Source organism: Erinaceus europaeus, chromosome 2 (assembly GCF_950295315.1).
Source record: "Erinaceus europaeus chromosome 2, mEriEur2.1, whole genome shotgun sequence".
In the NCBI taxonomy this organism is placed as follows: Eukaryota; Metazoa; Chordata; class Mammalia; order Eulipotyphla; family Erinaceidae; genus Erinaceus; species Erinaceus europaeus.
In genome coordinates, this window is record NC_080163.1 from 45,880,983 (window position 1) to 45,905,477 (window position 24,495).

Here is a 24,495-nt window from a genome sequence, read left to right on the forward strand (position 1 = left end):
ACTGGTAATGTATATAACTGAGTAGTACTCTACCCCCATATAAGATAAAATAATTCAGATATTTGAACTTTAAATTTGTAATTTCTATGGTGGCAAGGCATGTGCCAATGTATACTGTTCTCTCTTTACAAGAACAATATTATATAGATATTTATATATCGTTTTATATAGTAGGTCTTCAATATCTGCTATTTTATTAGCACTAGGTAGTGCTCATGATATTTTAGTATTGGCTCTTACTCTGTGAGGAAGGATTCACAATTGTTTAACAGTGGAAAGCATTTGAACATCATTTTCAATTATATTAGGAAAATTGCAGATGTTTCCTTTATTGCAAATTAACATATGAAACTTGAATATAAATTTGAACTATACTCTCAATGTTTTCTGTTGATCTTAAAACGTTTAGTGTAGGGGCCAGGCGTTGGCACACCTGGTTGAGCGTACATGTTACAATGCACAAGGACCCAGGTTCGAGCCCCCAGGCCCCACCTGGAGGGGGAAGGCTTTGCGAGTGTTGAAGCAGGGCTGCAGGTATCTCTCTGTCTCTCTCCCTCTCTGTCTACCCCTACCCTCTTGATTTCTGACTGTCTCTATCGTATCAATAAAGATAAAAATTAAAAAAAACATTTAGTGTAATTTAATCTAGTAAAACTTCTAGTTATCTTAAATTGGATTGTATTGGATGATATAGACTTAGAAATGCAAGCCAATTAAATTGCCTGGTGCCATTACTACTCTATTAATTATATTTTTTAAAACTGTAGCTACCTAGTAGCTATAGTTTTATTTTGTTTATTTTTATTAATTTTAGTGTTACTAAATAGAAGTGCAACTAATTTATCATCTTGACTGTAGTCCTCAGCAGTTATTTATTCATTTATGTATCTTTTACCAGAGCACTGCTAAGCTCTGGTTTATGGTGTTGGGGCCTGAATCTAGGACTTTGGAGCCTCAGGCATGAGAGTTGGTTTGCATAACCTGTATACTATCTACCCCCACCCAGAAGTTATTTTTCCTTATTACATGCATACTAATTTTATTTTTACCTTGTGCTTCATAAATTTGAAGTCATGACTCTTTTGGAATTGAAAAAGAAGACAATTGTGGTGGGAAAATATCTTCTATTTATTTATTTATGAGAAATGGTAGGAGAAAAAGAACCAGACATCACTCTGGTACATGTGCTGCTGGGGATTGAACTCAGGGCCCCATGCTTGAGAGTCCAGTGCCTTATCCATTGCAACATCTCCAGGACCACTTCTTTTCCTTTTTTAAAATAAGATAAATCTTTTGTTTTTTTATTTTTCCCTTTTGTTGCCCTTATTGTTTATCATCGTTATTATTATTGTTATTGATGTCGTTGATGGATAGGACAGAGAGAAATGGAGAGAGGAGGGAAAGACAGAGGGGTGGGGAGAAAGACACCTGCAGACCTGCTTCACTGCTTGTGAAGCAACTCCCCTGCAGGTGGGGAGCCGGAGGCTCAAACTGGGGTCCTGGAACCAGTCTGTGTGCTTTCTGCCATGTGCGCTTAACCTGCTGCGCCATCACACGTCTCCCTTCTTTTCTTTCTTTCTTTCTTTCTTTCTTTCTTTCTTTCTTTCTTTCTTTCTAAATATTTTTTCTGGATAGAGACATCCAGAATTGAGAGGGAGAGGGAGAGAGAGGGAAATAAAGACAGACAGCTGCAGCCCAGCTTCACCACTTGTGAGGCTTTCCCGCTGCAGGTGGGGACCAGGGGCTTGACCCAGTCCTTGAGCACTGTAACATGTGCTCTTAACCAGATGCGCCACCACCTGGCCCCTGGAAAGTCCTTTCTATGACCAGTTTTGAACTCCTACTGATTAAAGGTGCAATGCAGAGTCAATAATGTATTTCTGGGTCAGTGAGATAGCTCACCTGCATGGTGCACTGCCTTGTCATGCTTGGCCTCCACTGACTGGAGGAAGCTTCAGTGTTGTAGTATATTTCTCTCTCTTCCTCTTTTTCTCTTCTTCCTATCTGAAAATGTCAACCCAGCAGTGAAAGAAGCATACATTGCTGTATCAAACAACTTTTTGAAAGGTACGTTTTCTCCTCAGATATGTAGGTAAAATTTCCTTGAATATCTTCTATTTATTACATATATTAAATATATACTAGATATATTTAAAAGTTGTGGACAAGGGTCAGGAGGTGATCCACCCAGTAAACTGCACATATTTGCATGCTCAAGAATCCATGTTCAAGTCCCTAGTCCCCACCTGCAGTTTCAGAAACTTTAGGAATGGTGGAATAGTGCTGCAGTTTCACTTTCTTTCTCCCTCTTTCTCTACCCTCCCCCTCTATTTCTCTCTGTTTCTATCAAATGAAAGAAAGAAGGAAAAAAGGGAGAAATGTTGGAGTTGTGCAGCAACTGAACCTCAGAGCAAATATTTTTTAAAAAAGAAATAAATTGTGGGCAGTTTCTTTCATCCAATTCAGAGACATGAAGCCAGAAAATTTCCTAAAATCAAGGATTATAATCATTCTTATTACATCATCACTGAAGCTTCACTGCTTCAGGATTATTTTTTTGCAGATAGCGATAGGAAGACAGACAGAGAGAAAGACACCACAGCATCAAAGTTTCTTCTGACTTTTGGGGCCAGGCTCAAATCTGGGTTGCTCGCATGGCAAAGAAGTGCACTACCCACATGAGTTAGCTGTTTTACCTATCCTAGGATTACTTCTAATATTTTTGCCAAAGTAGTATTATTTCATTTCTCTGTAGGATTTGAGTTTGTGAGACCACAGGCTCAACCCCTGGCACCATGTATGCTGGAATGATACTCTGATCTCTTTCTCTCTCTCTCTCTCAAAGTAAATAAATAAATAGGTCTTTTTTAATTAAAAATCTTAAAAGGTAAAATTGTAACATTTTATTTTATTTTATTTTGCCTCCAGGATTATTGCTGGGGCTTGATGCCTGCACTACAAATCCACTGCTCCTGGAGGCCATTTTCCCCCCATTTTGTTACCCTTGTTGTTGTTGTTATTGTTGCCATTGACAATGTTGTTGTTGAATAGGACAGAGTGAAATCAAGAGGAGGCGAAGACAAAGAGGGGGAGAGAAAGACACCTGCAGCTGCTTCACCACTTGTGAAGCGACCCCCCTGCTAGTGGGGAGCCAGGCCTTGAACCAGGATCCACACGCTGGTTCTTGCATTTTGCCTCATGTGCACTTAACCCACTGCACTACTGTCCTACTCCCAATATTTTGTTTCTACAATCATATATAACATGCTCTTTATTAGATGGCATTAAAGTGGAACTAGCCTTGAATACTCTTGAGTTCTTTATGGTACAATATTTGTGCTATCCCGTTTCAGGGTGGATCTCAACACATGACTTTATTCGTTTGCTATCATTATTAGCTATATATATGGTAGCCCTGGAATTTGAGAGTTTCAAGCAGTTTATCATATTCACATGACTGAGAAAATTTTTTTTTTCCTCTAGGGTTATCACTGGGCTCGGTGTCTGCATTACAAATCCACTGCACTTAGAGACCATTTTCTTTTATTTATTTATTTTTTGTTTTTAAAGACTTCCTTTTTTTAAAAAAAGATTTTTAAGAATTTATTTATGAGAAAGATAGGAGGAGAGAGAAATAATCAGACATTACTCTGGCACATGTGCTGCCGGGGATTGAACTCGGGACCTCATGCTTGAGAATCCAAAGCTTTACCACTGCGCCACCTACTGGACCACTTTTTAAATATTTATTTATTTATTGGATAGAGACAGCCGGAAATTGAGAGGGAAGGGGGTAATAGGAAGGGAGAGAGATAGAGAGACACCTGTAGCCCTGCTTCACCACTCACAAAGCTTTCCCCTTGCAGATGGGGACCAAGGGCTCAAACCTGGGTCCTTGTGCACTGTAACATGTGCTCAACCAGGTGCGCCACCACCTGACCCCGACCATTTTATTTTCCATTGTTGTTGTTGCTGATGTTGTTGGATAAGACGAGAGAAATTGAGAGGGGAGGGGGAGATAGGGAGAGAGAAAGATACCTGCAGACCTGTTTAACCACTTGTGAAGTTACCTACCTGCAGGTGGGGAAACAGGGGCTTGAACTAGGATCCTTGCCCGGGTCCTTGCACTTTGTACTATGTGTGCTTAACCTGGTATGCTACGACCCAGCCCCTGAATTACTATTTTTAAAGTGTCCAAAATGAAGATGGAGGTTCCCTGTTACATAAGACCTAAGATTTGCTTAATTAACCATTTACACTTTAAAAAAACTTTATTTATTTTGGATAGAGACAGAGAAATTGAGAAGGGAGGGGAAATTAAGAGGGAGACAGAATCCTGCAGCTCTGTTTGACCACTTGTGAAGCTTCTGTCTTGCAAGTGGAGACCAGGGGCGTGAACTTAGGTCCTTGGGTATTATAATGTGTGCACTCAACCAGGTGCATCATGACCTGGCCCTACCACTTACATTTTATTAGTAAAAAAACTTTTGGGATTTTTCTCATGGCTGCCAAGTTACTGAATGGACTTCAGACACTAGGTGGCTGCTTCCATAGCAATTTTGAGAATTATTCAAATAATTTTCTTTCTTCAGGCAACACTGGTAAAAATTTATTGCAATTGATAGGTATTTGCATTAAAATTTCAATGTTTTTTCATGTTTAAGATGATAGGATAACAAAATTGAATGAATAAATTTAAAATACTACTGTAACCTTTTAAACCAAATTCTAATGTAAGATGGATATTTAAAAAAGACAACTATAACTTGAAATTTGATCTTTTGTTTCTAGAAAGATCAACACTTATCAACAACTGTACTGTTAAATCATTACAACCTAATAAAATGGTAAAAGAAAAAATAAAGATCAACATTACAAATAATAGGAATAATGTAATTTATTTTATTATTTTTTAATATTTATTTTATTTATTCCCTTTTGTTGCCCTTGTTGTTTTATTGTTGTAGTTATTATTGTTGTTGTCGTTGTTGGATAGGACAGAGAAAAATGGAGAGAGGAGGGGAAGACAGAGAGGAGGAGAGAAAGATACACAGCTGCAGACCTGCTTCACCACCTGTGAAGCGACTCCCCTGCAGGTGGGGAGCCGGGGTTTGAACCGGTATCCTTATGCCAGTCCTTGTGCTTTGCGCCACCTACGCTTAACCCCCTGCGCTACAGCCCAACTCCCAGAATAATGTAATTTAAAGTTATCACTTAGGAAGGCAACTACGAAACTCATCTTCAGCCAGTTCAGTGATTGAGGAGGAAGCCTTAAAATGAGACAAAGGTAAATATATTTCATATTTGCAGAGCTCAGTCCTTGGTAAATTCATTAATATCAAAACAAAACAAGTATTTGGATAAACGGATTAGTATCTTACGTATTAACATTGATTCGAAGTACCGTTATATGCTAGGTGGTAACTTAGATAACATATCTTGAGTTTTCCTTTCACAATTGGACAAAATGTTAGGGAAAATGTAACAAACATAAGGATTACATAATAGAAAACTGTAGTGTTCACAATGCGATGCATGCTATAAGAGATAATTTCAAAGTGATCTAGATATCTAAGAATAGTATCAGTAAAATATACAAATATGAAATATCCATGTTTAGACACAATAGTGCACTCGTTTCTGTTAGAGGAATATACCAAGATTAAAAAAAAAACTCAGCATAATGGTGAAGAGGGACTTAAGTTGAGTGTTTTGCAAATACCTGTCACAAAGATAAAATTGTACCCATGTGTCAACAACTGTCCTGTAGACTATTTTATCTCCTCTCCTAATGATTTGGAAACAACTCAAATTTCTGATTTATGAAATAAAACCACAATTAAAAGCCAGTAATCATAAATGAAGATTTTTTCTATTCACTAAAAAAATTATTTATAAAATGGAAATATTGACAAGACTATAAGATGAGAGGAGTACATTTACACACAATTCCCACCCACCCCCAGAACTTCTAATGGCAAACTAAAATCCCTCATTCTCAAAACGACGTACATATATGAAGGAATAACAAAAGCAGCAATGTAAATGAGGCAATAAACGCAAACGCACTTCCATTTTGAACCACAGGATGTCGTTGTTCTCTAAGGAGAGATGATCGAGCTGAAAATTATGATTACCCTTGACAGAAAGACTTCCTTGTTCCGGTGCTTTAAGGATATACAATCTGTTTTATTGTAAAGATCAGCTGGAATCCCAGGAACAACTGAAAAAGAGAGCTCTCAAAGGACTACATTTTTCTAGTTATGAAATACTGACTTACCAGAAGAAAGGTAATGATGTTAGCTGCAGCATTAGGTGGCCAGGAACCCTCACTCCTGCCATTCTCACTTCTGCTCCTGGCTTTCTGGGAGGCAGGGAGCGGCCAGGTCCACTACTCGGTCCTGGAGGAGGCCAAACACGGCACCTTCGTGGGCCGCATCGCCCAGGACCTGGGGCTGGAGCTGGCGGAGCTGGTGCCGCGCCGGTTCCGGGTGGCGTCCAAAGAGCGCGGGGACCTTCTGGAGGTGAATCTGCAGAATGGCATTTTGTTTGTGAATTCTCGGATCGACCGGGAGGAGCTGTGCGGGCGGAGCTTGGAGTGCAGCCTGCACCTGGAGGTGATCGTGGACAGGCCGCTGCAGGTTTTCCATGTGGAGGTGGAGGTGAGGGACATCAATGACAATACGCCCGTATTCCCTGAGACTCAAAAGAATCTGTTTATTTCCGAAACTAGGGCTCTTGACTCTCGTTTTTCATTGGAGGGTGCCTCCGATGCAGATACTGGGGCGAATGCTCTGTTGACTTACCGACTGAGCCCCAGTGAATATTTCTCGCTGGAAATACCGACCAATGATGAACACGTAAAACCTCTGGAACTAGTATTAAGAAAACCTTTAGATAGGGAGGTCACATCGGAGTTTCTCTTGATACTCAAAGCAACTGATGGGGGCAAACCTGAGCTGACAGGCACAGTTGAGCTACATATCACAGTACTGGATGTAAATGACAATGCACCTATGTTTGACAAAGCAGTTCATCGTGTAAAATTACAGGAAAATGCAAGAAATGGTACACTAGTTATTAGACTTAATGCTTCAGATCTAGATGATAGCTCAAACAGTGACATTCTTTATTCCTTTGCAACTGGTGTCTCCTCTAATATTAAAACATTTTTCTACATAGATTCAGCAAGTGGAGAAATAATACTAACTGGGAGAATAGACTTTGAGGAAACTAAACTATGGAAACTTCAAGTCGAAGCTGTTGACAAAGGTAGCCCTCCAATGTTTGGTCACTGTACAGTCTTAATAGAAGTCTTGGACATGAACGATAATGCTCCAGAGCTGCAAGTTACATCACCGACACTCTCTGTTCCAGAGGACACTTCACTAGGGACAGTCATCGCGCTCGTTAGTGTAACGGACCGAGATTCAGGAGCCAACGGGCAGGTGACCTGCTCCCTGTCGCCGCACGCGCCCTTCAAGCTGGTGTCCACCTTCAAGAATTACTACTCGCTGGTGCTGGACGGCGCCCTGGACCGCGAGAGCGTGGAGCGCTACGCCGTGGTGGTGACGGCGCGCGACGGCGGGGCGCCCGCGCTGTCGACCACGGCGAGCGTGCGCGTGGAGGTGGCGGACGTGAACGACAACGCGCCGGCCTTCGCGCAGGCCGAGCACACGGTGTTCGTGAGGGAGAACAACGCGCCCGGCTGCCACATCTTCACGGTGTCGGCGCGCGACGCGGACGCGGGGGAGAACGCGCGCGTGTCGTACTCGCTGGTGGAGCGGCGCGTGGGCGAGCGCGCGCTGTCGAGCTACGTGTCGGTGCACGCGGAGAGCGGGCGCGTGCACGCGCTGCAGCCGCTGGACCGCGAGGAGCTGGAGCTGCTGACGGTGCAGGTGAGCGCGCGCGACGGGGGCGCGCCGCCGCTGGGCAGCAACGTGACGCTGCAGGTGTTCGTGCTGGACGAGAACGACAACGCGCCCGCGCTGCTGGCGGCCGGCGGCGGCCTCGGCGGCGGCGGCGGCCCGGGCGCGCTCAGCCCCAGCTCGCTGGTGGCGCGCGGCCTGGGCGCCGGCCAGGTGGTGGCCAAGGTGCGCGCGGTGGACGCCGACTCGGGCTACAACGCCTGGCTGTCGTACGAGCTGGCGCCCGAGGCGGGCGCGGCGCGCAGCCCGTTCCGCGTGGGGCTCTACACGGGCGAGGTGAGCACGGCGCGCGCCCTGGACGAGGCGGACGCGGCGCGCCAGCGCCTGCTGGTGCTGGTCAGGGACCACGGCGAGCCGGCGCTCACGGCCACCGCCACGCTGCTGCTGTCGCTGGTGGACGGCGGCCAGGCGCCCAAGGCGTCGTCGCGGGCCGCGGCGGAGGGCGCGGCGGGCGCGCGGGCGGCGCTGGTGGACGTGAACGTCTACCTGATCGTGGCCATCTGCGCCGTGTCCAGCCTGCTGGTGCTCACGCTGCTGCTGTACGCGGCGCTGCGCTGCTCGGCGCCGCCCAGCCAGGGCGCGTGCGCGGCGGGCAAGCCGGTGCTGGTGTGCTCCAGCGCGGTGGGCAGCTGGTCCTACTCGCAGCAGAGGAGGCAGAGGGTGTGCTCGGGGGAGGGGCCGCCCAAGGCCGACCTCATGGCCTTCAGCCCTAGTGTTCCCCCTGTTTTGAGTTCTGGAGAGAATGGAGAGCAACTGGACATTTCTGGCACTGTAAGTACAGCGATTCAGTGATGTATTTAAGTCTACTGACGTCAATCAACAACATAGAATTGTAAATTCAATTTATATTTTACTTTTTCCTGTAGTAGCTTGTTGTTAAATTTTTTTGAAGATTAGTTATTTTAAATTACTTTTCATCACAGCCTTGAGCACAGCTTAAACATTGCTTAGTTGGTAGGAACAGGAGTAATAAAAAATAGAAATAGATAACTAATTTGTTTTAAAATGAAAGTTGTGACAGGAAGAGGACAAGCCTCACTTTTGTGGAATGGAGGTGATGGGTCAGGCTTGTATCTTTTATTTTTCAATTTTACAGAATTTCATTCTATTCATTTTTTAAATTTGAGTTGGTGTTGTCCATTCATTATGTTTATGTATTCAAAATTCTTTTATCACAATGTAATAATGTAGTTAACTATAAACTTCTTTGTTATTCATGTCCATGGACTCTTTTTTTAAATTTTATTTATTCCCTTTTGTTGCCCTTGTTATTTTATTGTTGTAGTTATTATTGTTGTTGTTGGATAGGACAGAGAGAAATGGAGAGAGAAGGGGAAGACAGGAGAGAAAGACACCTGAGACCTGCTTTCACCACCTGTGAAGCAACACCCCTGCAGGTGGGGAGCTGGGGGCTCAAACCGGGATCTTTATGCTGGTCCTTGTGCTTTGCTCCATGTGCCCTTAACCCGCTGCACTATCGCCCGACTTCCCATGGACTCTTTAGGTAGTTTCATTTTATAAAGAGGTATTACTATTATTATTGTTAATGGTATACTTTGAGACAATGCATGGGGGTTCAGCCTTATCATTGAGAATAAATTTACTTCTATATGTAATTCCCTCACATTTTCAAGCTCATTTTCTGCTTATATTTCAGCTTTTATAGGTAGGCTTTTAAAATTTTTCATGGGTAATTAAATTTTTTGAATTGTCTGTAGAACTCAGTGCTGCTGTCTTCCAAACTAATTATTGATTTTTTATTTGAAAGTTTTATTTGAACAGATTATATTTCTGTCCTCCATGATTGCTATCATAATGTTGAATGAAAATATCTTTTTTATTTATTTTATTATTTATTCCCTTTTGTTGCCCTTGTTTTATTGTTGTAGTTATTATTGTTATTGATGTCGTCGTTGTTGGATAAGACAGAGAGAAATGGAGAGAGAAGGGAAAGACAGAGAGGGGGAGAGAAAGAAAGGCACCTGCAGACCTGCTTCACAGCCTGTGAATCGACTCCCCTGCAGGTGGGGAACCCGGGCTTCGAATTGGGTTCCTTACGCGGGATGTTGAGCTTTGTGCCACCTCTGCTTAACCTGCTGCTCTACCGCCCGACTCCCTGAATGATAATATCTTAAAGAAGAACTTTATACATAAAAAGAAGAAATTTATAGTTCTTTTTTACTTGAGTTTGAGAGACTTTTTACATGCGGAGCATAATAATGTTGCTGGTCTAGTTCACCAAACAGCTTATTTTTCAAATTAACTTTGCTTTTAAAAAATTAAAGCACAACAACCATCTATAAAAGCACTTCCACTTTGATAGGGTTGCTGATGACCTCATGTCAGAATTCAGTAGTGTGTCACAGATACCTTTGATGCAAGCTGTTTTTTTTTAATCCCAATACTATATCATGTGAATTTTTTTTCTTAAAGAGATCACAAAAGAGAAAGGGAGATAGCTCACCCAGTATTGCATGGATTTGCATAGATTTGCCATATTCTAAGACTGTCAGGTGATGCATTCAGTTGAGTACATTAGTTAACATTTAATTAGAGCTATTTTTGTTTATTACACATGCATGGCAGAGTCACCATACATACTTTTAAAAAATATTTATTTATTCCCTTTTGTTGTTTTATTGTTGTAGTTATTATTGATGTTGTTATCGGATAGGATAGAGAGAAATGGAGAGAGGAGGGGAAGACAGAGGGGGAGAGAAAGACACCTGCAGACTTGCTTCAAGGCTTGTGAAGTGACTCCCCTGCAGTTGGGGAGCCGGGGGCTCGAACTGTGATCCTTATGCTCGTCCTTGTTTTAAAGCGCCACCTGCATTTAACCCACTGGGCTACCGTCCAACTCCCTCACCATACATCCTTTTATTTAATCCTTATAGCACATTGTAAAGTACATATTGAGTATCCAAGTTCTAAATGTAAGAGATGGTGGGGCCAGGTGGTGGCACACCCAGTTGAGAGTGCACATTAACATGCATAAGGACAGGGTATACAGAGTGCTCCCTGCCTCCCTACCTGCAGAGGATAATGTTCAGAAGTGGTGAAACAGGTATAAATTCTTTTACTATAATTACTTTCTTAAAGAGAAAGCAATTTACCCTGATTTACCTATTTTGTTAATCTCCACCATTTACTATAAGATAAAAATATTAATTGGCTCACCCATAGTTAGTTTTTAATAAATACCTACAAAGAGGAAAAAAAAATCTTTCAAATATTCAAAAATCCAACAGAAAGTTCAGTTTAAAAAGGAATACATTCTGCAAACTTTGAAGAGAGATTATATTTTAAAATACTACATAAAGAACACAATATCAAACTTGTATAAGCACACTGATTTTCATCATCATTTAAAATCAGTCTATCTTGATGTTATTTCAACTTAATACCAAAATTACTTGTTTCCAAGTTATAAAAACAACATAGATTCAATTTCTTTGACAGAACTCAGGGGACAAAACTAAATAATCTATAGGAATTTGTGTTTTTAATATAGAACAAAATAAAATATTGAACAAAAATTATTACTTCTTAAGGTAAAGAGTTTCTTTCTCTCGTCCACTCTGACCTCCTCTCTTCTCTCATGTGCTCTGTGCCCTATCAAGTATAAGAATAAAAAAAGGAGGAGTCGGATGCTAGCACAGCGGGTTAAGCGGACGTGCTGCAAAGTGCAAAGACTGGAATAAGGTTCGAGCCCCTGGCTCTCCACTTGCAGGGGAGTCACTTCATGGCGGTGAAGCAGGTCTGCAGATGTCTATGTTTCTCTCCCTTTCTCTGTCTTCCCCTTCTCTCTCTATTTTTCTCTGTCCTATCCAACAACAACAACATCAATAACAACAACAATAACTACAGTAATAACACAACAATGGGCAACAAAAGGGAATACATAAATATATATATATTTTAAATTTAAAAAGGAAGAAAAAAGAAAGCCATTGAGAATGGTGAATTTGTAGTGTTGGCACTAAGCCATAGTGATAACCCTGGCAACAAAAAGAAGGTAAGAGATGGTGATGGTTGGGGTCAGGCTATGGTGCACCTGGTTGAATGTACACATTATCATGTGCACAGACCTAGGTTCAAGCCCTCACTCCCCACTTGCAGAAGGGATGCTGTATGGGTGGTGAAGCTGTGCTGCAGGGTCTCTCTTTTCCCCTCAATATCTGCCCCCCTCAATTTCTCTTTGTCCTATCAATGAAAAAAGGAAAATAAAAAGATGGGGAGTGGGAAAAGAAGTCTACCAGGAGGGGCGGATTTGCTTTGCGGGCACCCAGACATTGTAACAGCTGTGGTGTCAAGAGGGTGGAGGGAGAGACAGACAGATGTGGTGAAGGGTTTGCAAGATAGCTCACTAGGATAGTGTGCCTTCTTTTCCAAGAATATGACTCAGGTTCAAGTCTGTGTCCCCACCACATAGGAAGAATATTTTGTGTTGTATTGTCTTTCCCTCTGTCTCTTTTTCTATTTGGAAAAGTGAGAATTGAAGACTTGACAAAAAAAATTGAAGATTTAACAAAAAACAAAAACAAGCAAGCAAAAACTTAACTTGTCTATCATCGAGAGAGTACATGATAGATATAGCATTTAAATACAGCTCCTTTAGATTCCAGAGTCATTCTTTAATTTACTATAGAACATTTTAAAATTTATCTTTGCTTGAATCAAGTATATCCCTATTTAGGACAGTAAAACACAAGCTGTACACAGGTTAAGTCTTTTTTCCATTTTGTTTTTTTAAAAAAACTTTGTGGTTTTCTTCATTATTAGTTTTGCACAATGAGATTGAGAACATAGTTAACATTTTTAGGTTAGATGAAATTATTTTTCTAAGAATAGTTTCTGATCATTTATATATTTAAATTAAATTTGGGGAATCTGAGAAGTGACTCATTGGAGAACATACCTTCCAAGAGTGAGTTTCTTGGTTTAATGCACACATCACACGGGGCTGTCATGAATAACAACAAGGACAAAAACAAGTGGAGCTCCATGGACAGTGGAGCAGTTCATTGGTGTTGCTCCTTCCTTTTTCCCCCTCTCCTGGTTGTCTTTTAAAATATATAAAATAAAGTAGAATAAAAATTGGGTCAGGCAGACATCTCAGTGGCATCATGCATGCATGAGGCCCTCGGTTTGATCCCCAACATTGCATAAGACTTTATTTTAATGTTAGCATTTTAAAAAACCAATTACAGTAGTACAACATTTGGTAATTTGGTTCACCCAAGTTTTATGAGTTATACATGACATTTAACATTGTGTTAGGTTAAAGTATATGACACAATGACTTAATTTGTGTATGTATTGCAGATAGATATACAATAAGGTTTACTATTATAACAGATATTATAACACAAGTTTTTCCATGTGAAGAATTTTAAAATCTGCTCTCTTAGCAACTGTTTTCCTATAAAATCTGTTGGATTGAATAGGACTCATAATTTCTATGCAATAGATATTAAAGTATCTATGAAACATTTCAAATTTTTTAAAAAAGTGATTGATCCACTACTTATACTGTATAGTTACCTTCCCCAAGTGATTTTTTTGTATGAGTTACCTATTTAGATAGTATAATTTCTTCCTAATTTAAAGAAGTACTTTAATGTTTCCTGCAAGCTCAGTTCAATTGTGATGCACTCCTTTAGCTTTTGGGTAAGAAACACTTTAGGAACTCTTGATCTTTTTTTTTTTTTCATTTCTGAATGTTAACCTTTTCAGGTTAAAAATGAAAACAACAACCAACAACTTTCTTCATTCTGAATATGCCACTCTCATTTGGCCTCTGAAGTTTCTGTTGAAAATGTGCAGATAACTTCATGAGTTTCCTCTTTGATATAACAAGTTGCTTTTTCCCATATTGCTTTTAAGATACTTTTTAACTTTTAAATTTGCCAGTTTTATTATAATGTATCATGTGTTTATCTCTTTGGGTTATTCTTATTCGAAAGTCTCCAGCTTCCTCTATCTGGATATCTGCCTCCTTTCACAAATTAAAGGAGCTTCAGGGCAATTGTTTTCTCAGATATTTTTTTTTCTGATCCTCTTTCTCTTTCTTCTCCTTCTGTGACCCCTATTATGTGGATATGATTCCTGTCTGTGTTGTCCAAGAGGCCCATTTGTCTTATTTAATGCTACATTGAGTTAGGTATTTACATTATTCAACTGGCAAATAATAGTTGTTTTAGAAGGACAACTTACAAGGACCAATTATTTGGAAGTGACACAAATAAGAGGAATCATTTAATGAGTAAGATTTGAAAGCTATGGTCTCCAGTATCTTTGCAGAACACAAAAGTCAAATAATACAAAATTACTTGTCCTTTTAACTTTTTTATTTTTATTGATAAGAGAATGAGAGAGATATATTAGAGTACTGCTCTATCATTTTATGCGGTACCAGACTGTGAACCTAGGGCTTCACATATAACACAACATGTGCTCTGTTTCTGAGCCACTACTTTATACTTTTAATGTTGTAAATAAAGATAATGCTTTTTGACAAATATAATTGGTAACATGATTATTTCTCAGATCCTGAACTTTAAAAAGGCATTTAATAGAGATTTGCAAAGCTGTATGCTTTAATAACAGCTTTAAAGCTGTCCATTTCTACAGCACCAGAGGAGTTCCATAGATGGTGGAGTGGAGCTATACTGTCTCTCCCTCTCACCTGTCTCCTAAGATAAAGAACAGATAATAATCCTCTAGGGAGGCTGCTCAGTGGTAGTATATATGAGAACCTGGGTTCATTCTCAAACACTGGGGGAAAAAAGCACCCATTTTTTTCATGTTTAAGAGTTCAACACTTTACCCACTGTGCCACCATTCAGACCTCTTTTCAAAAACCTTTGTATTTTTTTTTTTTTTAAGAATCTTTCTAGGCTGCAATTTTATTACTGTCTGGGATATTTGTGTCAAATAAACAAATTATCTGTGGTCAAATAACTGTTCTTATTTAAGTAAATTATGATAGTACAATGTGAACATCATTGAATATGCCCTATGCTTTAATTGGTGCATGTTGAATAGTATATATAATCTGTTGATTTTGAAGAGCCCTTTGGATTTCCAAGAATGTGTTCATGATTTAGTTCTCTATTTTATGTTCTTAATAAAAAGGCCCATAAGAGGCTTCAGGGGCACAACTTCTCAGATATGATAGATTCAAAAAACCAGTAATACACTTAATCAATGCCAAGACCCCATATTTATAAGGTTTCTGAGAAAAGCTATTTATAGTGTTGATCTCTTGTAAGGAGACCAGATGGCTATCTCTAGGCAGATGGTATGTGGTTTGAAATAATCAAAATAAGTGAATAAATGTCTGAGGCTCTTCTATTCACTTACTTTGACTATAACCCATAGATCTGTTATGGAATACTAGTGAATAATAAGGAATAGTGAAACATTAAACTATGCATTTTAATTTTATTTTTAATATGTATTTACTTTGAATAGAGATAGTAATTGAGAAGGAAGGGGAAGAGAAATTCCTACTCATGAAGCTTACCCCCTTGCAGGTGGGGGCCAGGGGCTTGAATCCTGGTCCTTGTTTACTATACTACTCCATGTGAACAGGCATTTTTATATATGACTAACAGGACATACAGGTGGAACCTAAGACTAACCCCAGGCAGCTGGACAGTAGTACCCCTTGTTTAATTTACATATTAGCATGTGTAAGGACCCAGATTTGAGTTTCTACCCCCATCTACATGGGGGACACTTCACTAGTGGTGAAACAGTTACTGCTGGTATCTATCTTGTCTCTCTCCCTATCTCCCCCTCTCCTCTCAATTTCTCTTTGTCCCATCAAATAAAGAAAAAATGGCCACAAGGAACAGTGGGGTTTGTAGTGGAGGCACCCATCCCCAGAGGTCACTCTGGTGGCAAAAACAAAAAAACTAACCAAACTGGTTTAGTAAAGGACAGACACAAACTTCTCTCTTTTCAACTGGTTTTACAAAATAATTGTTAACAGTGATTTTTGATGGGAGTTCTTGGCACCTAGCCTATTGGAAGACCCATGTCCATGTAAAATATAGGATATTAATGCAAATAATATATAAAAATCTTTTACGTTTGGGTGGCCATATTTTTTAGTATATGTATCCTCCCCACATTTTTGGAATGTAATTCCTAAATTAACATCTGGTTTTAGACATATGATATCTCCCTTAGGTAAATTTTCTCATGTTCATCCATATACTTCTAAAAGTGCCATATTGCATCTAATATTTCAGTCTCCAGTTTCTATAATGAAGTGGTTGGAGGACTGCCTCCTTTTCCCCAAAATAATTATAAAGGTTTCTAAATATCATGCCATATTTAATGTAATCTAGTATAGTGTTGTAATTTGATTAGAGATCGATATGACTGGTTGTTTTACAGATGTATAACAAAATTTGGTGTCATGAAAGGTGATAAGCTGGGCTGAGGAGACAGCATAGTGGACATGTAAATGATCTTTCCTGCCCGAGGCGCTAAGATCCCAGGTTTAACCCTAACCCTAACCCTAACCCTAACCCTAACCCTAACCCTAACCCTAACCCTAACCCTAACCCTAACCTAGCATCACCAAGAGCCAGAGCCGAGCAGTGCTGTGACATATATATGCCTTATTAGGTTAAGATATAATTTTGTTTTTACTATGAACTCTAGCAGATTGTCATTATTGGAATGATAAATTTTAAAGAATAGAATGAGATAAATAACTTAGCATACATTCTTTTTTTTTTTTTTTAAATAAACCAGAGCACTGCTCAGCTCTGGCTTATGGTGGTACAGGGGATTGAACCTGGGACTTAAAGAGCCTCAGGCATGAGAGTCTCTTTGCATAACCATTATGCCATCTACCCCTGTCCAGCATACATTATTCTAATGTGAGATGTGTGTGGTTCAGAATAAAGAATACATAAAACACAGGTAGACATAGTAATGATTTTCATATGCCATTGAATATTTTTACATTGACAGTGAACCATCAAAACCATACAACCAAATACTCAAGCTGGACTGATATTTATTGTGAATCAGTATCACTCAAAACTTCCATTGCATTCTCTTTATTGTCTTCTGAAGTTTCAAAACCATATGCAAAGACAAAGGCCAAGATGTATCTCAGTATGGAACACATGCTACCCATGTGTGAGGCCTTGCAATGGATCTTCAACACACATAAACAGACAGATGGCAGGTAACCAAATCACAGATTTGGGCAGTGAAAACTCCAGTTACCATTTTCTTCTTCTTATTTTATAAAATTGAATATCCATGAATATTAAGGCTGCTTTCATTAAGTTGAATTGTTCAGTTACTTTGTATTTTTAGCACATTATCAATCACTTAGAAAAGAAACAATTTCCACTGTGTAGAATTGATTTCAAGTCCAAATTTTTAAAAGCAAGAAACAAGTCAGCAATATATTTTCATGAATATATTCTGACTAAATGTATGAAAACCAATGCTGTTGGATTGAATGTATTGGGAAACACCAATATGACACTTTCTAGTAGTGACTTATTTATATCACTGAATGATGATAAAACTTATTCTATAGTTGAAAGACCTCTTTTTAAATAATTATTGGCTCATTACCCCAAGGGTCATTTCTGTATCTTATGTTAGCAATGCAACTTACAAAAGGAATAATCTGTGTGAAGTATTAATTTCATTCAAATCAGTGGACTTTTCCTTTGTAAATTCTGTATAAACTACCAAATTTGAAAATATAAAATTTATTATTGTTCCTTAATGTATATAAAATTGTTTGCAACAAAATCATAATTAAATGTAAATAGTAATAAACAAAACTAAAGAGATACACATATGAATAGAAGGCAAATCCCCACATAGAAAAAATAAAATATGCACCCATGGCCATTGCCTCTGGAGGTACTTAAGCACAAGTTATTAAAATTTCATTTTTTAAAAATTCCCCTGTAGCTAAAGTAACATTGGAGACTAGAAGTAAGACAATTCAAATTTGACAGTATTTCTATGTAAGTTATATGTATCTAGAAAATGCCTAAACTTAGTTTTTCATAAGTCTACCTACAGAGTGGACCTCTAACTGTGGGGCATAGATATATAATAATATTCATAAACAAGTAAAAACACTTGCATAATTCTACATCAGAAGAAGAAAAATTAAAATTTTAAGAACAAAATGCTTTTTCTATATACTATTACGTTTCAGAAAGACTTAAACTCACAATATCCGGAAAATAAGCACATTGGAAATATTATTATAGGACTAAACTTAAAACCTGTTATATATTTAAAACCGTGTTGGATGTTGTGTATAACACTCACAATTTCAGGCACAAGGTGTCGCTCTTTGCTAAGAGGAAGTACTTCATTCAGGGGTGTTCTTCCTTTGGGCTGGCACTCCGCATACAAAAAAGGCTTCACATGTCAGAAGCTACCTTTAACGGATCCTTTGAAACTTCTAAAATAATCCAACGAGATTTTTAACTGCAATCGAAGTCACTGGTACAGTAAGTGTAAAGGATCTTATTTTGAATGTCAATGTCATATGAGATGTCCAGATCTCAAATAAGGAGATTGGACTGTTGGCGTCTGCCATTCTCACTTCTGCTCCTGGCTTTCTGGGAGGCAGGGAGCGGCCAGGTCCACTACTCGGTCCTGGAGGAGGCCAAACACGGCACCTTCGTGGGCCGCATCGCCCAGGACCTGGGGCTGGAGCTGGCGGAGCTGGTGCCGCGCCGGTTCCGGGTGGCGTCCAAAGAGCGCGGGGACCTTCTGGAGGTGAATCTGCAGAATGGCATTTTGTTTGTGAATTCTCGGATCGACCGGGAGGAGCTGTGCGGGCGGAGCTTGGAGTGCAGCCTGCACCTGGAGGTGATCGTGGACAGGCCGCTGCAGGTTTTCCATGTGGAGGTGGAGGTGAGGGACATCAATGACAACCCACCTGTATTCTCACTGGGAGAACAAAAGCTGCTAATTTGGGAGTCAAAGCAACCTGAATCGCACTTCCCTCTAGAGGGAGCTTCTGATGCGGATATTGGAGAGAATGCTCTCCTGATCTACAGACTTAGTCAAAATGATTATTTTTCTTTAGACTCACCAACAAATAGTAAGCAGACTAAAAGAGTGTCGCTCACGTTAATAAAGTCTCTGGATAGAGAGAAAACTCCTGAACTTCACTTACTACTGACTGCTGCAGACGCGGGGAAGCCGGAGCTCACAGGCACCTCTCAACTCTCCATTCAGGTATTGGATGTTAATGACAATGACCCGGAATTTGACCAATCAGAATACAAGGTGAAATTGACGGAAAATGCGGCTAAGGAAACTTTTGTGCTAAAGTTAAATGCTACCGACCGGGATGAAGGAATCAATGGCGAAATAACATACTCCCTGAGAGCGATTAAGCCCACTGGAACCCCTGCATTTACACTGGATGAACACAATGGAGAAGTGAAAGTCAATGGGACTTTAGATTATGAAGAAACCAAATTTTATGAAGTTGAAGTACAGGCTACGGATAAAGGTAACCCCCCAATGGCAGGTCACTGCACAGTCTTGGTAGAAATCTTAGATGCCAACGATAATGCACCTGAGGTGACGGTGACGTCACTTTCACTCCCAGTACCTGAGGACGCTCCGCTGGGCACCGTGATCGCCCTGATCAGCGTGTCCGACCGAGACTCAGGAGCCAACGGACAGGTGACCTGCTCCCTGTCGCCGCACGCGCCCTTCAAGCTGGTGTCCACCTTCAAGAATTACTACTCGCTGGTGCTGGACGGCGCCCTGGACCGCGAGAGCGTGGAGCGCTACGCTGTGGTGGTGACGGCGCGCGACGGCGGGGCGCCCGCGCTGTCGGCCACGGCGAGCGTGCGCGTGGAGGTGGCGGACGTGAACGACAACGCGCCGGCCTTCGCGCAGGCCGAGCACACGGTGTTCGTGAGGGAGAACAACGCGCCCGGCTGCCACATCTTCACGGTGTCGGCGCGCGACGCGGACGCGGGGGAGAACGCGCGCGTGTCGTACTCGCTGGTGGAGCGGCGCGTGGGCGAGCGCGCGCTGTCGAGCTACGTGTCGGTGCACGCGGAGAGCGGGCGCGTGCACGCGCTGCAGCCGCTGGACCGCGAGGAGCTGGAGCTGCTGACGGTGCAGGTGAGCGCGCGCGACGGGGGCGCGCCGCCGCTGGGCAGCAACGTGACGCTGCAGGTGTTCGTGCTGGACGAGAACGACAACGCGCCCGCGCTGCTGGCGGCCGGCGGCGGCCTCGGCGGCGGCGGCGGCCCGGGCGCGCTCAGCCCCAGCTCGCTGGTGGCGCGCGGCCTGGGCGCCGGCCAGGTGGTGGCCAAGGTGCGCGCGGTGGACGCCGACTCGGGCTACAACGCCTGGCTGTCGTACGAGCTGGCGCCCGAGGCGGGCGCGGCGCGCAGCCCGTTCCGCGTGGGGCTCTACACGGGCGAGGTGAGCACGGCGCGCGCCCTGGACGAGGCGGACGCGGCGCGCCAGCGCCTGCTGGTGCTGGTCAGGGACCACGGCGAGCCGGCGCTCACGGCCACCGCCACGCTGCTGCTGTCGCTGGTGGACGGCGGCCAGGCGCCCAAGGCGTCGTCGCGGGCCGCGGCGGAGGGCGCGGCGGGCGCGCGGGCGGCGCTGGTGGACGTGAACGTCTACCTGATCGTGGCCATCTGCGCCGTGTCCAGCCTGCTGGTGCTCACGCTGCTGCTGTACGCGGCGCTGCGCTGCTCGGCGCCGCCCAGCCAGGGCGCGTGCGCGGCGGGCAAGCCGGTGCTGGTGTGCTCCAGCGCGGTGGGCAGCTGGTCCTACTCGCAGCAGAGGAGGCAGAGGGTGTGCTCGGGGGAGGGGCCGCCCAAGGCCGACCTCATGGCCTTCAGCCCTTGTCTTCCACAGTCTGGAGAAGAATCTTTCAATCCTTCCAGTGATGTAAGTTACTGATAACATTAGATATTTTTTCCTTAAAAATTTTTAATAGATTACCATACATATTTAAAAAATGTTTTCTTAATAACGTTGTCTTTTTTTTTTTTTAACAAAAAATCAATCCATTTGCCTCTAGGGTTATTGCTGGGACTCAGTGGCTGCATTTTGAATCCACAGCTCCAGGCGGCTATTTTCCCCATTTTATTTGATAAGACATAGAGAAATTGAGAGTGGAGGGGAAGATAGGGGAAGAGAAAGACACCTGCTGATCTACTTCACTGCCTGTGAAGTGACCCCCCTGCAGATCGGGAGCGGGGGGCGGTTAGGCGGCCACCAACCAGTATTCTTGTGCTTCCTATTATGTGCGATTAACAAGTTGCACTACCGCCCAGCCCCCCATAACATTATCTTTTAAGTAATGAAAAATATTTGTTGGTTGTCTACATCATCCTCACTCAGTTTGAAGTTTCTTTTTGTTTTTGTTTTTGTTTGCAAATGTGTTCCTTTCCATATAGTAATAGATGAGATATATAAGTCTAATAGGCATGGGTCATTACATTTTAGTATTTGCTCTTATGATTTATCTATGAATCTTGAAAAATGTTAGTGCATATAGTAAAAAAAAGATGTCTATTAAATTTATACTCAATTTAAACTTTTTTAATTGGGGGATTAATGTTTTACATTTGACAGTAAATACAATAGTTTGAACATGCATAACATTTCTCAGTTTTCCACATAACAATACAATCCTCACTAGGTCCTCTGCCATCCTTTTTGGACCTGTACTCCCCCCACCCCACCCCAGAGTCTTTTACTTTGGTGCAATACACCAACCCCAGTCCAAGTTCTGCTTAGTGTTTTCTCTTCTGATTGTGTTTTTCAACTTCTGCCTGTGAATGAGATCATCCCATATTCATCCTTGTGTTTCTGACTTATTTTACTTAACATGATTTTTTCAAGCTCCATCCAAGATGGGCTGAAAACGGTAAAATCACCATTTTTACTCTGAAATGTCTAATAGTTCTACTTTTCCTCTTCATTTAGCTCCTTCGTTTCTTTTTCTTTCTTTTTTTTAAAGATTTTATTTATTCATGAGAAATTATTATAGGAGAGAGAAAGAGCCAGACATCACTCTGGTACACTATGATTCAAACTGCTGCCGGAGATTGAACTTGGGACGTCATGCTTGAGAGTTGAATGCCCTAACCAGTGCGCCACCTCCCGGACTACTCTCCTTTGTTTATTGATTTTCTGCCTGGATGATCTGTCAACTTGAGAGAGTGGGGTGTTGAAGTCCCCTACTATTACTGTTTTGCTGTTAATATATTGCTGTAGCTCTTTCAGTAGATGTTTGATGTATTTAGATGGCCTCTCCTTTGGTGCATCAATGTTGATAATCAAGTCCTCTTGATTGACTGGTCCTCTGAGCATTAAGTAATGTCCATCCCTATCTTTTCAAATTTTATTTATTTTAAGGTCTATCATATCAGATATGAGCATAGCTGTTCCTGCCCTTTTTGTGGCCCTTTGGCTTGTATGGTAGTTTTCATCCTTTCACTTTGAGTCTGTGTTTGTCTTGTTGAGTTAGGTGGAATTCCTGCAGACAGCATATTGTTGGGTTGTGTTTTCTGATCCATCTTCATACTTGTGTCTTTTAATAGGTGAATTCAGGCCATTGACATTTACTGATATTATAGATTGAAGATATTTTAATGCCATTATTGTAGATTTTTAAAGTGTTTTGATATATGGCATATATATATGGTGATCTGATTGTTTATAGGAGACCTTTCAGGACTTAGGGCAGGGTTGGTGATAATTGATTCCTTCAACTTTTGCTTGTCTGAGAAGGTTTTGATGCCTCCATCTAGTCTGAATGACAGTCTAGCAGGATACAGTAGTCTTGGTTGAAAGCTTTTCTCATTGAGCACTCACCAGATATCGTGCTACTCTCTTTTGGCATGTAGTGTTTGTGTTGAGAAGTCTGCTGCTAATCATATGGGTTTTCCTCTGTAGGTGACTCTTTTTCTAATGCAGCCTTCAGGATCCTTTCTTCATCCTTATTCCCTTTCATTCTAAATATGATGTGTTGGGGGTCAGGAGGTGGCGCGGTGGGTTAAGTGCATGTGGCGCAAAGCACAAGGACCTGTGTAAGGATCCTGGTGCGAGCCCCCTGCTTCCCACCTGCAGGGGAGTCGCTTCACAGGCAGTGAAGCAGGTCTGCAGGTGTCTATCTTTCTCTCCCCCTCTGTCTTCCCCTCCTTTCTCCACTTCTCTCTGTCCTATCCAATAACATACAACATCAACAGTGGCAATAATAATAACCACAACAAGGGCAACAAAAGGGGGAAAAATGGCCTCCAGGAGCGGTGGATTCATGGTGCAGGCACCGAGCCCAGCAATAACCCTGGAGGAAAAAAAATCTTAATTTCCTTTTGTTGCCCTTGTTGTTTTATTGTTGTAGTGATTGTTGTTGTTATTGATGTCATTGTTGTTGGATAGGACAGAGAGAAATGGAGGAGGGGAAGACTGAGAAGGGGAGAAAGATAGACACCTGCAGACCTGCTTCACTGCTTGTGAAGCGATTCCCCTGCAGGTGGGGAGCCGGGGGCTTGAACTGGGATCCTTAAGCTGGCCCTTGTGCTTTGTGCCACATGCGCTTAACCTGATGTGCCCAACTCCCTAATTTATTTTTCTAAATAGATTTTCACTTATTTTATTTACTCATTTCGGATAGAGAAATTGAGTGGAAGGGGAGAGAGAGGACAGATACCTGAAGTGCTACTTCACCACTCGTGAGGCTTCTCCCTATAGGTGGGGAGTAAGGACTTGAACCCAAGTCCTTGCCCACTGTAATGTCCTGTTCTACCAGGTGCACCACCACCCGGCCCCTGGTAATATATCTTTATTTTTTTGTTTTATTAGTGATTTACAAAATTACATGTGAACACCATTCCCACCACTAGAGCTCTGAATTCCCAATCCCCCTCCCCCCAGCAAGCCACCACAGTTCTCCCAAGATTGTAGACACGGGCTAACCATCATATCTAAAACTGCTTGTCTACATTTTTACATAATTGCCACTTTTTCTCCCCCCAGGTTCAGTCCTCTCTTTCCCATCAAGCCACTTGTTACCCTATTACTACATCCAGATGTCTCTCTTTTTCCTCCTCTCTCTTAGGATCCTGATAGTGTTGGAGTTCAGTGCCCTCTTATCCTTTTCCTCCTATCACTTCTTCCCCACTGGGATCACCATTTTCATTTCAAACTCCCTTTTCCATATCTTATAATTTTGTGACTTTTCCTTCTATCTTTTATTTCACCTTCTTTTCTTGTTAATATTATGATCAGAGCAGTTCTGTATTATGATGGTGCCTGGGATTGAACCTAGGACCTCTGAGCCTCAGCATGAAAGTCATAAAGCTATGAAAAATGATTATTTTATCTGCTTTGCAATAACATGGCCAGAGCTCGAAGGCATCATGTTGAGTGTGACAAGCCAGAAAGAGAAAGACCAGTACAGAATGATCTCACTTATGTGTGGAACTTTAGAACAGTAAGGGAAAACATATTTAAGTTGCCGTGTCTTCACCACTAGACTAACTTTAAAAAATATTTTTAC

The 24,495-nt window shown here is 41.8% G+C and overlaps 4 protein-coding genes across 6 annotated transcripts in view; all 4 read left to right on the forward strand.

Moving 5' to 3' along the window:
* The window catches only part of LOC103108622 (protocadherin alpha-1-like), a 209,738-nt gene that overhangs the window by 65,574 nt on the left and 119,669 nt on the right, over positions 1–24,495 (forward strand).
* Positions 1–24,495, forward strand: part of LOC103108553 (protocadherin alpha-C2) — a 219,943-nt gene that overhangs the window by 25,932 nt on the left and 169,516 nt on the right. The window lies entirely within an intron of this gene.
* Positions 6,297–8,720, forward strand: LOC132536885 (protocadherin alpha-10-like). The gene has a single exon (XM_060186363.1). It carries the CDS (start codon positions 6,297–6,299, stop codon positions 8,718–8,720), a length of 2,424 nt encoding a protein of 807 aa, XP_060042346.1.
* On the forward strand, positions 18,393–20,885 carry LOC132534888 (protocadherin alpha-11-like). Its single transcript, XM_060179574.1, has one exon. The coding sequence runs from the start codon at positions 18,471–18,473 to the stop codon at positions 20,883–20,885; it is 2,415 nt and encodes an 804-aa protein (XP_060035557.1). The 5' UTR covers positions 18,393–18,470.

Coding starts and splice junctions, on each gene's coding strand:
- LOC132534888 (XM_060179574.1), top strand. CDS start 18,471: ATGTCAATGTCATATGAGATGTCCAGATCTCAAATAAGGAGATTGGAC.
- LOC132536885 (XM_060186363.1), top strand. CDS start 6,297: ATGTTAGCTGCAGCATTAGGTGGCCAGGAACCCTCACTCCTGCCATTC.